Source organism: Lagenorhynchus albirostris, chromosome 18 (genome assembly GCF_949774975.1).
Source record: "Lagenorhynchus albirostris chromosome 18, mLagAlb1.1, whole genome shotgun sequence".
In the NCBI taxonomy this organism is placed as follows: domain Eukaryota; kingdom Metazoa; phylum Chordata; class Mammalia; order Artiodactyla; family Delphinidae; genus Lagenorhynchus; species Lagenorhynchus albirostris.
The window spans coordinates 18,183,016-18,196,605 of NC_083112.1; the positions used below are offsets into that span (position 1 = coordinate 18,183,016).

The following is a 13,590-nucleotide window of genomic DNA, read 5'->3' on the forward strand; positions in this document are numbered from 1 at the left end:
ATTTGTAAGGTAGAACGATGGCCTGGGATTATCTATGGCAATTTTCAAGGAAAACAAGGTAGGGAAATCCATCCTACCATATATTAAGACTTATTATGGATTTATAGTAAATGGAGACAATATTGTACTGGCATAGAGATAGATAAATAGAACAACAAAACAGAGTAAAAAGCCTAGAAATAAGCCTGTGCAAATATGAAATTTGATATTTCATAGTGGAGGGATTGTAAATCAGTGAAGAAAGGGTTACTGTTAATAAATGGTTCTAGGGTAATAGATTATTCATATAGAAAACCCTACTCTCCACTATATTCAGAAATAAATTCTGGTAAAGATCTACACTTGACAAGCAAAATTTTTTAACTTTTAAAAGAGAAAATAGGAGACTTTTTATGATGTTGGGGAAGGAAGAATTTTTAAAAAGAATTAAAAATCACAAAACATAATAGAAAATAAGTTTGACTACATTAAAATTTAACTTCTTTTTGAAAAGACATCATAAACAAAGTGAAAAACAGGACAGAATGTGACACATGTAACTGACATATCATTTAGAAAAAGACAAACAATTCAATAGAAAAATAGGCAAAGCATACAAGTTGGTAATTTACAGATGAGGAAACCTGATTGGTCAACAAATAGGTGAAGATGCTCATCTTAGTAGTAATTGTGGAAATGGCCATTAAAATATCAACGAGATATCACTTTACATTTTTCATACTGACAAAAATGTTTAAGTCTGACAACATCAAATTTTGGTAAGGTTGGAGGGCAGTAGGTCATACACTGTAAATTGGTACAAGCACTTGGGAGAGCAATTTAGCAAAATAAAGTACTGAAAGTGTCCATACTCTTCAGTCCTGAAATCTCATTTTCTGGCAATTTCCTAGGGACAATCTTGCTCACATGCATAAGGAATCCTGTACCAAAATGTTTATTGCAACATTGTTTTGCATGTTGTAAAATGGAAAAAAAAATGGGTATCTACAGGAGACTGGGAAAATAAATTGTGCTGTATTCATACAATAGCATATAGTAATGGGTTAAACTTAATAGAGTTATATGGATCAGTGTAGATAAGTATCAGAAACACTGAGTGGGATAAGCAAATATTAAAAGGATGTTATTTATTTAAAGTTTAAAAACATGCAAAACAACGCTATGTATGGATTCAGACATATGCAGTTATAGTCTAAAAACCTGCATGGGAATGATAAATACCAAATTCAGGATAGCAGTCACTTCAGGGGAGGAGTAGGAAAGAGAATGATATCATGAAGAAATGTCTAATAGCCTTTAATTATATCTGTAATGTTTTATTTTATTAAAATTCTGAAGACAAGTTTGGCAAAAATGATAGAGCTCTATGGTGGGAACTTGACATCTCATATGTTATTGCTGTGCTCTTCTCTGTGTTAGAATTATTTAATAAAGAATAAACACAAATTGGATGAGACAAAAATAGGCTCTTGTAGGACAGGAAAATGCCTGCAGAGTATAAAATGATAGGCCCTCTTAAGACCCTTGCCTTTTGACTGAGGAAATTATAGAAGGCTGTGTGTCTTATCTTTCCAGCTCCCACAGAATTTTAATATATCATCCTAGATGAGAACATGCTTCATATAACTTGGTTCCAAAATGCAGTATTATGGAAGTATTCAGTGGGTGGCAAAATAGAAATAACCTACTTCCATCCTCTGAGATCAGAATTTGGATCATCTCATTATTGGACAGAATAGGTGCATTTAAAAATAGTTGACCACTTGTTTACTTGTATGTGTACAAACTGGACTTACTCTGGACCCTAACTATGTTCGTTGCACTGAAGGGCAAACTGAATTGTTTACTTGCCAAAAATATTTTGTTATTTAGAAAAAGTAACAGCTGAGTCCTAGAGTTTTCTCACAGTTCTTTATTAATAGTCTTTTTCCCCAGGTACCTTTCATAAACTACAGAAAATGTGGAACACATGACTAAAAATGTCTTTGCCAGATTATTAGTGGCCAATTTTCATTAGCTTGCTTGAAAAGTTCAAGGACTTGAATGAGTTGCCATTTTATGTTTTCTCTGCTATTGGCGAACAGGATGGTATGATGGGAAAGGACTAGATGGAAGTCATGGAAGTCAAGAGACCTGGGTCTTTGTTGTGGCTCGGTTGCCACCAGTGACTTTGGGCAAATCCATCTGGATCTGCTTCCTCACTTGCAAAATGTTAAATTAAAATCAAAAGTCTAATTCTAAGATACTAGGTTCAGGAGACCTTTGTCTCTGTGATCCTGCCTCTTCCAGAGATATGGCCAACGTGAATTTAGGGATCAGCTATGAGCTGATCTTTCTTTCCTTTCCCTGTTAACATCCTTAATAGCAAAGGACCATGTTGCCACTGTCTTTCGAACCTAGAGGGTGGGGATGGCCAGTGCCTTTTGGCTCACCTCTCAGAGCTGCTGGAACTCAGGCATGGCCATTGCCGAAAATGGGTCTGAGTGTACTGCTCTGTTGCTCAGATCCTAGCAGTTGGCCACAATAGCCATTTCCATGAAAACAAGAAGCTCCACCCTAGCTTATTCCAAAATCCAAAGGCCAGCTTGACAATTCACCTGAAAAAGTATACAGAACAAGAATGGTTGTCCTCATGAAAGGTTCATCTCAAGCTTTGATTTCAGTGTCCCGGATGCCCCAAAGGAATTGTACGTTAGAGCATTAGTCACCTCTAATCAGCAACTACCTTTAGAGGCAGCAGAGTTCAGAAGCCATAAAAAAATAAAAATAAGGAAAAAATTTAAACTTGAAAACAAATTGAACATTTTTTTAGGTCTGTTGTACAGTGTATGGATTCAGTATAGTTGATCCAGTGATGCCTTGTCTGCAAATTCCACTACGTTTCACATTTATTTTGGATTCAAACAGAGAAGCTTAGTTTGTTCTATATATTTAATCTTCTAAAAAAATTTTTTGGGAATAAAGACTGTTATGAGTTATTGCTGTCGTTACCACAAATGCCAGACAGTTCCTAGCTAAAACTTCCCAGCAGCTCACTTGTAAACTAATGGTAGCCAGAGGAGCCACACGTTTGGCTCCAGTATGTGATTTCCTAACATACTAGGTGTTCTGTAAACATCAGGCATTTTGTGTAACAATGTAAACGAGCCTGGGGTACTTTTTTTTAATAAGTAACAATTTTAATTTATGGTAGTAAAGTTCATATAACATAAAAATTCACCATTTTGACCATTTTAAAGTGTACAGTTCAGTGGCATTTTGTATTTACAGTGTTATACAACTGTTACTACTCTCTAGTTCCAGAACATTTTCATCCCCCCAAAAGGAAACCCTATACCCATTCAGCAACTACTCCTCGTTTTCTCTTACCCACAGCCCCTGGCAATCACTAACCTGCTTTCAGTCTTTATGGATTCACCTGTTCTGGATATGTGATATAAATGAAATGATATAATGTGTGGCCTTTTGTGTCCAGTTTCTTCTATTAGCATAATGTTTTTAAAGTTCATCCATGTTGTAGCATGATCAGTAGTACTTCATTCATTTTTATGGCTGAATAATATTCCATTTTAAGGATATATCACAATTTGCTTATCCATTCATCAGCTGATGGACTTCTGGCTATTGTGAATAGTGCTGCTATGAATATTCATGTACAAGTTTTTGTTTGAACAAATGTTTTCAATTCTTTTGGTATATACCTAGGAACAGAATTGCTCAGTCTTATGGTAATCCAGTGTGTAACTTACTGAGGTACTACCAAACTGTTTTCCATAGAGGCTGCTCCATTTTACATTCCCACCAGCAGTGTACAGGGTTCCAATTTCTCCATTCCTCACTTGTTATTGTTAGTTTTTTTTCTTTTTAATTGTAGCTGGCCTAGTTTCATTGTGGTTTTGATTTGTGTTTCCCTAATGATCTAATGATGTTGAGGATTTTTTCACATGCTTATTAGCCATTTGTGTATCTTCTTTGGAGAAATGTCAGGTCCTTTGCCCCTTTTTATTTTATTTTTTAATATTTATTTGTTTGTTTTGGCTGTGCCAGGTCTTAGTTGCAGCACACGGGATCTTCATTGTGGCATGCAGGATCTTTAGTTGCGGCCTGTGAACTTCTTAGTTGTGGCATGCAAACTCTTAGTTGCAGCATGCATGCAGGATCTAGTTCCCCAACCAGGGATCGAACCCAGGGCCCCTGCATTGGGAGCGCGGAGACTTACCCACTGGACAACAAAGGAAGTCCCCCGTTGCCCCTTTTTAAAAAAGGTTGTTTGTCTTTTTGTTGTTGTGTTGTATGAGTTCTTTATATATTCTGGATACTAGATGCTGATCATATATATGATTTGCAAATATTTTCTTACATTCTGTATATTGTCTTTTCACGCTCTTGATAGTGTCCTGTGATACACACAATTTTTAAATTTTGATGAAGTTCAGTTTATACATTTTTTTTGTTGTTGCTCATGCTTTTTATGTTGTAGCTAAGAAACCATTGCCAAATACAAGGTCATGAGGATGTACCCCTATATTTTCCTCTAAAAGTTTTATTAGCTCTTTTTTTTTTTTTTTTTTTTGCGGTACGCAGGCCTCTCACTGTTGTGGCCTCTCCCGTTGCGGAGCACAGGCTCCGGATGTGCAGGCTCAGCGGCCATGGCTCACGGGCCCAGCCGCTCCGTGGCATGTGGGGTCTTCCTGGACCGGGGCACGAACCCGTGTCCCCTGCATTGGCAGGCGGACTCTCAACCACTGCGCCACCAGGGAAACCCTATTAGCTCTTATATTTAGTTTTTTGATCAATTTTGAGTTAATTTTTGTTTATGGTGCAAGGTAAGGGTCCAACTTTATTTTTTTGCATGTGGATATCTAGTTGTCCCATGTTGAGTGTTTATTATTATTATTATGAAAAGGTGTTGGATTTTGTCAAATACTTTTTCTGAAATGATCATATGGTTTTCTTTCAATGTAATAATATGTCATCTTAGTTTCCTAGAGCTGCTATAACAAAGTACCAAAGACTGAGTGTCCTAAAACTACAGAAAGTCACTGTCTCAGAGTTCTGGCAACTAGAAGTCCAAGATCAAGGTGTCAACAGGGTTGGTTCCTCTTGGAGCTTTCAGGGAAAATCTATGCCTCTCTCCTAGCTTCTGGTGGTTGCCAGCAATCCTTGACATTCCTTGCCTTATAGATGCATAACTCCAATCTCTGTGTCCATCTTCACATGGCATTTTCCTCTGCGTATCTCTGTGTGTTTCTGTGTCCAAAATTCCCTCTTCCTCTAAAGATACTAGTAATTGGATTCAGGCCCAAGCTAACTCAGTATGAACTGATCTTAATTTGATTACATCCTATTTCCAAATAAGGTCATGTTCACAGGTACCAAGGGTTAGGACTTGAACATTCATCTTTTTAGAGGATGCAGTTCAGTCTAGTACATGTGGTGTATTACATCGATTGATTTTATTATGTTGAGCCATGCTTGTATTTCTGGAGTAAGTCCCATTTAGTCATGGCAGGTAATCCTTTTAATATTATTCTGGACTTCGTTTGCTTGTATTTTGTTGAGGATTTTTGCATCTTTATTCATAAAGGACAGCGATCTGTAGTTTTCTTGTGATAGCTTTGTCTGGCTTTGGTATCAGGGTAATGCTGACTTCATAGAATGAGTTAGGAAGTATTCCCTTGTCTTTTATTTTTTGGATGAATTTGAAATGGATTGGTGTTAATTTTTCTTTAAAAGTTTGTAGAATTTACCCATGAAATCATTTGGTCCTGGGCTTTTGTTGAGAGGTTTTTGGTTACTGATTCAACCTCCTTGTAGAAATAAAAAAGATTATAAGAGAATACTACAAATAACTGTACATCAATAAATTAGATAACCTAGGTGAAATGGACAAATCCCTAGAAATGCACAAACTACCAAACTGATATTAAAAAAAAAGAGAAAATCTGATTCATGAACTCTCATTTCACCTACACCATGAGCCCTTCCTGTTCCAAACTCAGAAATCTAATGTTATCTCCACCTCCTTTGAACCTCCACAGCTTTTCATTTCCCTCTCATAGGTCCTTTACATCCTGGTGTAGTTTTTCCTTCCTCATGCTTGCTGGATTGGAGGAACCTTAAGGTTCAACCTTGTAGCTCCCACTGTCTCCATAACCGATCACTGGCCACAGTGTGTTCGGAGTAGAGTTGTGCACTGTTGGAGGTTCAGGAAGAGGAGGCGGTGTGCAGAGGGGGCAGTGTGCAGAGGGGCTGGTGGTGAAGCACTCAGCCCTTCTGAGGAGGGGGGAGCCCAGAACATGAAACCAGAGAGCTATATAGCAGTCAACAGTTTTATGGATATTCTGGTCATGTCATTATATATATAGCATCTAACTAGGAAGTGTGTCCTTTGCAAAATACTGTACCAGTCAGCATTATAGTTTTTCTTTTTTTTAATATGCTTGGTTTTTTCTTTCTTTTTTTTTTTTTTTTGGCCACACCTCACAGCATGTGGGATCTTAGTTCCCCAACCAGGGATGGAACCCACGCCCCCTGCAGTGAAAGCACAGAGTCTTAACCACTGGACCACCAGGGAAGTCCCAGCATTATAGTTTTGAGTTATTTTGTCTTGTTATTACAGTTGTCACTGTCTTTTATAGTACAGCTGAGTTATTAGTCCAGGATCATGGTTTCAACTAGCAGTACACATAAGAATCTTTGTGGAACTTTATAAAAATACAGAGAGACAGACCTCCCCTCTAGATCTACTGAACTGGAGTCTCTGGGAGGTGGGACCTAGGCAGTTATAAATTTTAAAGCTCCACATACATAAGAAAATAATAACATTGGTGACCTCCAGGGAGAGGAGGTGAGAGGGGGACTTTTCACATTTGTCCTTTTTGAATTTTGAGCCAGATGAATATATTAAGTATATTCAATATATTATATATATTGAATATTTATATATATATGGTTTTATATTTATATATTATCTATTTCATTATATAGAATTATATGTATTTATTTAATTTTATAATCACATATTTGGTTATAATGGTAATTTTAAATATATGATTACATATATAATTTAAATATATTGAATATATTTGTATATTCTCTGTAGAAAATGGATATGAATGGGGAATGACTCATTTTCCTCAATAAGGAAGTATAATCTGGGGCTTTCTGTATTTTACTAACACATGTAACAAATGAGACACAGGTGGGATCCGTGTTTTCCCTGATGTGCATTCCTTGTCCTAGGTATTTCTTTCTCATGTTTCAGGTGTTTGTGGCCAGTCCTCACAAAGCACAGCCTATTGTGGAGATTCTACTAAAAAACCAACCCAAACTCATTGAGTTTCTGAGCAGCTTCCAAAAAGAAAGGACGGACGATGAGCAGTTCACCGATGAGAAGAACTACTTGATTAAACAGATTCGAGACTTGAAGAAAACGGCGCCTTGAAGTCTCACCCAGTTTCCTGCCACCGTCACTGTCTCATTTGTTCAGTTTGTACAAAAAGTGTCATTTCAAAAAGTAGTCATTCTTGGGAAGGCTTTGGAGGTGGCTATTTTTTTCTCAATTCATTGTTCAGGGTAGATGGAATATAAATGTCTGAAAGAAAAAAATTAATTTAGAATAATATATTCATCTTAATTGAGTCTGTGATTATTTATGTGAAATCAGAGCCATTGTTTTAGACATTCATAGAAGCAATTTTAACCCTTTCTTGATGAAGGGCAACAAGGCTGTGGGCTTGCAGACCTGAGCCCTCAGTCACCACGAGCCACCAAGTAGTAGGAGCCCAAAGAATGGGCGTCACTGAGTCCTCGAAGAGGATTAAATTCTTAGAGAACTGGGCATGGGGGCAAGACGCACAAAACTGTTTTGCCCATCTGTACTTGAACAAACAAATTTCTCAAGGTACAAAGAAAATAAGATCCATGTTTTCAGTCATTACGTATTCTGTTCCCTGCCTATATCTTTTAACTGTAATCATTCATTCCTAACTTCCTAGGGAATTGATGCCCACCTTTCTGCTTACTGCCCCACATTCCACCCCAATGGATCTCCTCAGCATGACCAACTCATGGTACACACACAGACACACACACTCCTCCACTCTGACCAGGTTAGCATGGGACCAACTAAGTCCAAACAGGATGGACTAACAAGAGTCATGGGCGTAGAGCACCCACAGGGTAGGACCTGCTTACTTGAGAACTTGGAACAGATGGGTAAGAACCACAGCTCTAGCGAAAGTCACTGCTGTTTCCCACAGACTTCTGTCGGGTTAGTGAATGTTTGGAATATTTCATTCATACTTCTCATTATGGGAAAAAAGTTTTGTGGTGAAAGTGTGTTTTAGAGTAGGAATCATTGCATTGAGATGTCTAGCGTGTGCAAAACCATGGGTCCAGAGGGTTGCACAGGCCTTTATAAATAAGGGAATGTTGCCGTTGGAAGCGCAAATGATTAAATGCATGAAAAAAATCCTCAAAGGACTAAAAATGTTCTCCACTTTATTTTCTAATAAAATCCTCAGTGAAAAGGTAGAAAACTTATAAAAATGTTGGTCTCAAATACTCTCTTGCATACTAGGATGGTTAAGGAATTAATTTGTGTTTTTTTAAAAAGGCCATGGTTTGTTTTCAGACATCAAGTGTATAAAACGGAATTTTAAGCGCTATTTACAAGACATTAAAGGTACAATTGTTAATCTGTATTTTTTTCATAATTCTGTTTCCAAATCATGAGTTATGGCTTCCATAGGCATCTTCACTTTTTACAACATTGGGTACTGTGTTCTTCAACCAGATATTTCTCCACCCAGAGAGGGAAAGATCCCTCTTCAGGATCAGTGCCCTTGTAGATGTAGCATCTGAAGAATCACCTGGTGCGGTTTCATCCTTCTTGGCTGTGTCTTTCCGTGTCCAGCGTCAGATCCTGAGGCAGATGCTGCAAGGCCTGCGGGACCTTCTTGCAGCAGCTCTGGTCAGTGCCGGGCCGTCTGATGACCTTCATTCTTCAGTCACTGAGGTCAGATTATTTTTATAACATTCCCTGACAGTCCATAATCTCTTCAAATTTGACTTTTCTGATTTTATTTGTTTAAGAGAGATGAGTGTAAATATTTCTTTAAAAAAAGAAGGCGGCGCAATAATGACCATTGGAAATGTATTTCATTGCTTAAATACTGTTCCACACATCATGGGACACATGTTTTCAGTTGGAAAGCAAGGTCTTGTTATAATTCTTTTTTGATAAATAAAACATATTTTATTTCCTCTGAGCTTGAATCAGCTCGTTCCTAGCAATCCCTTATCCTAGCTTAGTACCTCACAAACAAAACTAGTCTAAAAGGCAATAAATGAAGTAGCTGGGATTTTGCTGTGATACAAATTTGTAGATTATTAACGTGAAAGAGGGAGCAAGAAGCTCACAGTTAAAATATGTTTGCATAAAAGTCACTGTAAATATTGTGAGAATTGGGTTTTGAAAAGGTCATATTTAATAAGCTATTTCAAAAGCACACATTTAAATAAAGACTGACTAAATGAAAAGGTGCCACATATTCCTTGGTCGGTTTCATTCCTCTGCATGTCCCGCCTCTCTGTTCTTGTCACTGCTCCAAACAGGGAAAGCCCCAGGCGGAGAGCACCCCAGGCTGCCCAGAGGCCCCACGCCCACTTCCCCTGTCCTTGGCTGTCCCATCCTCCCAGTGAGGCTCACTGCCATTGACCAAGGGCCGCCTGTCAGGCAGTATAGAAACACCTCACGCTATTGATTGATGCTTCACCACAGCCAGAGTCATTCCCATTTTATATTTGAAGAAACTGAGGCTCTGAGCAGTTTATCTCAGACAATGTGGACTAGACTTGGGGTACAAAGCCACGGTGGCCGGAGGCCAAACTCCTGCTCTTATTCATTTTTTCATCCTCAAGGCTGTGAACGAGGGGAGGTCCTGGGAGTGGGGAATTATGTCGTGCCCTCCCCCACTGCTGCCTGGGAGGCTCCCGGGGGTGAAGGTCCTAGAATGAAGCCAGGATGGATTGAAATCATAATGTTCTTGGACGAGGCTCTGGGTAAAGCCAGGCATCTGCCCAAATGTTGGGATTATTACCCTGGGAGAAAAGGCCGAGGGGCACTCAGCCTTTGAGCAAGCGTTCTAACTGCCAGCCCTGTGGGTTCTCGTCCTGGAGGGCTCTGGGGAGCAGTATATGCTGAGGAAGGGCAGCAAGCTTTCCAAAGCCTCTGTTGCCAGCCACACTGGTTGGTCTGTGTGAGACGCAGCTGCTCTGAGCCATAGTGCCGTCTGGAAACTACACAGGACTTGAAAGTGATTGTAATAAAGTGAAGGAAAATGAAATTCAAAAATCACTAGGATTTTTTTTTTTAAATATGAAAAGATAGTTGTTTCAAAATAGGTTTACAGATCTTTCTAGTCTACTATACTAGAGGAAATTAAGATTTATATCTTACCTTTTTTTCTGTTTTATCCAAAAGAATATTGTACATATGGCACGTACATCTTTTCCTGCATGTTTTTTCAGGAAGGTTTTGGCTATTTTAATGAGGGCCCATAGTTAGATAAAGGCTGGAAACAAAAAGAGACCTGGAAAAGCTAGACTTAGTCTTTCTAAGAAGATTGAAAAGACAGAAGATGGCTGTGAACAAGGATGTGATTTTGTTTTTGACATACAGAAAGTGCTGTTATGTGACTACCGTAATTAAAGCAAAGTATGACAAAATGATCAGCCTGGCCAGCACTAAGCCTCTTCAGAGACCCTGTCGTATCACTCTTCACTTTATGGAGGAGAGCACTGGATCGCAGAAAGGGTGAGTAACTTATCCAGGTCAAACAGCTGGCAGCAGAGCCAGGATTGAGGGCCAGTCTGAGTCCATGTCTTCGGAAACTAGGCTGCATGTCTGGGCCGCCTCCCGCCAGGCCTGCTCTTTGACTCCACCCCAGGGGCAGACACTTCGTTCATCATGGCCCCCAAGGAAAGGAGGAAATATTGCATTCCACCTAAAGATAACTCAATAGAAAGATTTCAAAAGCTAGTTTCATTTCAGGGGGTAACTTTGCTTCATGTGGTTGTCTGGTGTTGGAAGATCAAATTAGACCTCTGCATGGGATAAGGGATTCGATCTTGAATTTCTGTATCATTTTGAGCAATCTCTTGACTCTACACAGGTGTTAATTCCAAACCACTCTTCTGCATCTGCTTCTGTTTTCCTGACTTACTTCTGCAGTTGGACATAATATCAGCTTAGATTCCTGATAGATTGGTTGCTGCCCAGCCAGCCGTGCCTCCATTTCAGATTCCTCAGCGGCCCAGCACCACGGGGCTACCACAAGGCAGACGTTCTGATGCATGTACAAACGATCCTGTTGAGATCACCAAGTCCCTCATCACTCCCTCCCAGGAGGAAGGTGTACAATTACCAATACCCTGAAAGTCACAGAACCATACAAAAAGTCCCAGTCCCTTTACCATCAATTAACTCAATATCAATTGTCATTTAATCACTGCCCTGTGAGCCATCTATGTTACGTGAAAGCTGTGATCACAGGGGCCTTTTGGAAGAACATGTTGTTGTAATATACATTAATAATTTATCCATTAGCGAAGGTTGAAAAAATGAGTTCCCCTCATTTTAGTTCTGAAATTTAAAGTCTAGATAAAGCAACCAAAATATTTATTCAACCAGCATTCATTGAACTCACTCTCTGTGCCCGTCAGGGGTTGATCCACAGAGTTACTGTAGGGGGTTACTGTAGGGGTCAGACCTATGTGCTGTGGGGGCTGGGTACGTGGCCTTCGTAAGCCTGTCCCCTGCGTCTGGCACTGGGCCTGAGTCAGCAGGGAAGGGAAGATAGATTGAAGTGGGCACCCATGAGGACAGCTGGAATCCATGGATATGATCTGGAACCCACACTGCCTTCCCGGCCTCCCAGCCTCCACCTCCGACGCCGTGGCTGACTGTAAGACCGCACAACTCACTGTACAGCTCCCCCAGCTGAGCCCAGATTTGGAGCAGCTGACGGAGGAGGGGCAGGGAGGCTGGGGCCCCAGCGGCAGGGTGAGCCAGCAGGCCTGCGGCAACGTCCTGAGCTGTGATGGCCCGACCTTCCCGGGGAAAGTGTGGCTGCCACCTCATTTCCACTTGCAGCTGCCAGCTTTTTCTTGACCCCAGCCCTAATTCATCACCATGCAGGAGAGGAGACTGGGAACGTGTTCCAGCTAAACGGACACATCCCAAGCCCACCACTTATGTGTTGCACTGGAGGAGGTGTTTCCACATCCTCTTAATGTCTTTCCCCCCTTGAAGACCTCTGGCCGTTTTTTCCTCTTAAGTGACATGAGAGGTTTGTGCGGTGTCGATGGACCCATGTAGACATTGGGGACAGCCACGCCTGGACTCAATCCCAGCTCCACTACAAGTGTTTGATCTTGAGAATCACTGACCTTCAGTTTCCTACCTGTAAAATGAGGCAAAAAGAGGAGCTGCCTCACAGGGAATCAATGAGGTAAAGTCTGTGATGTGCCGGCCCGGGGGACGCTCCCATGTTGAACTCCCTCAGCTACCCTGCGGGGCTCACAGCCAGTGGGAGAGGGAATTCCACTCCAGTGTGGGATCTGGGCGAAAGGGGCCATGGGCATGAAGCACGTGTGGCCAGAGACAGGTGTGTGCCCTGAGTGTTGGGCGTGTGGACACGTGGAGGGAACCGGGAGGAGAGCCTTCAATGCCACCCAAAGGGTCTCGGGCCATCATGGAGGCAGCTGGCCTTTCAGCAGGAAGTGACATGCATCCTGCCTGTCAGAGCACGGTCGGTCAGGAGGAGAGTGGCCTGGCATGGGGAGCACTGAATGAGGGGATGCAAGACAGTGAGGACCCCCTAAGAACATCTGTGGCCGAGCTGGTGCCTGCTCTGAGAAGGCCCTGTTCTAGGTGCTTCACAAATACTAAACTCAAACCTTAGAACCACCTGTGAGGCACGTGCTCTTATTATCCTGACTTTACAAGTGTGGAAACCGAGGCGCAGAGAGGGTCACCGGCCTGATTGTCCACTGAGCCCATGGTGGGGCAGGATTCAAACCTAGGGCTCAGAGGCAGGAGCTTTAGAACCTGTGAGATACTTAGGACTTAACACTGACTGGGCTTAGTTCCACAATACATGCACCCCAATGTTCATTGCAGCACTAGTTACAATAGCCGGGACACATCACTTTTAAAAGATCAGGGCGAGTGTGGACTCAGGGCCACTGTGCCTAGGCTTCTCTGCTCTCCATCAAAGAACTTCCACCTTCCTTTAGTGGCCCCTCTCACTTTTGCCCCCAGTACTCAGCAAGTTTTCTTGCAACAAATGATTAGTTCTTCTCTTCTGACTTGTGGGGCTCCCTGCCACAGACAGCACAGCTCTTGCCCGGCTGAACCCCACCCCTGCTTCATCTCAGTTCTGCATGGGCTTCGCTCTTCCCACTCGTGGAAGGGAGGCAGCTCAGGGACCACCAGTGGGGGCCCTCTTAAGACACTTGCACTCTGATTCAGAAACACACTCCTACCTCTTTACTGTTAACTCCTACAGATGCAGCCAGCAG

At 41.3% G+C, this 13,590-nt stretch overlaps 1 protein-coding gene across 7 annotated transcripts in view; it reads left to right on the top strand.

Annotated features, from left to right (window-relative positions):
• The window catches only part of CAB39L (calcium binding protein 39 like), a 100,481-nt gene extending 91,968 nt beyond the window's left edge, over positions 1-8,513 (top strand). For all 7 annotated transcript variants that reach the window (XM_060129603.1, XM_060129604.1, XM_060129607.1 and 4 more), the window contains one exon: positions 7,268-8,513. In XM_060129603.1, the coding sequence (XP_059985586.1) occupies positions 7,268-7,447 (180 nt within the window). In that variant the 3' untranslated portion in view covers positions 7,448-8,513. The remainder of the gene's footprint in view (positions 1-7,267) is intronic.
• Positions 8,514-13,590: the final 5,077 nt, after the last annotated feature.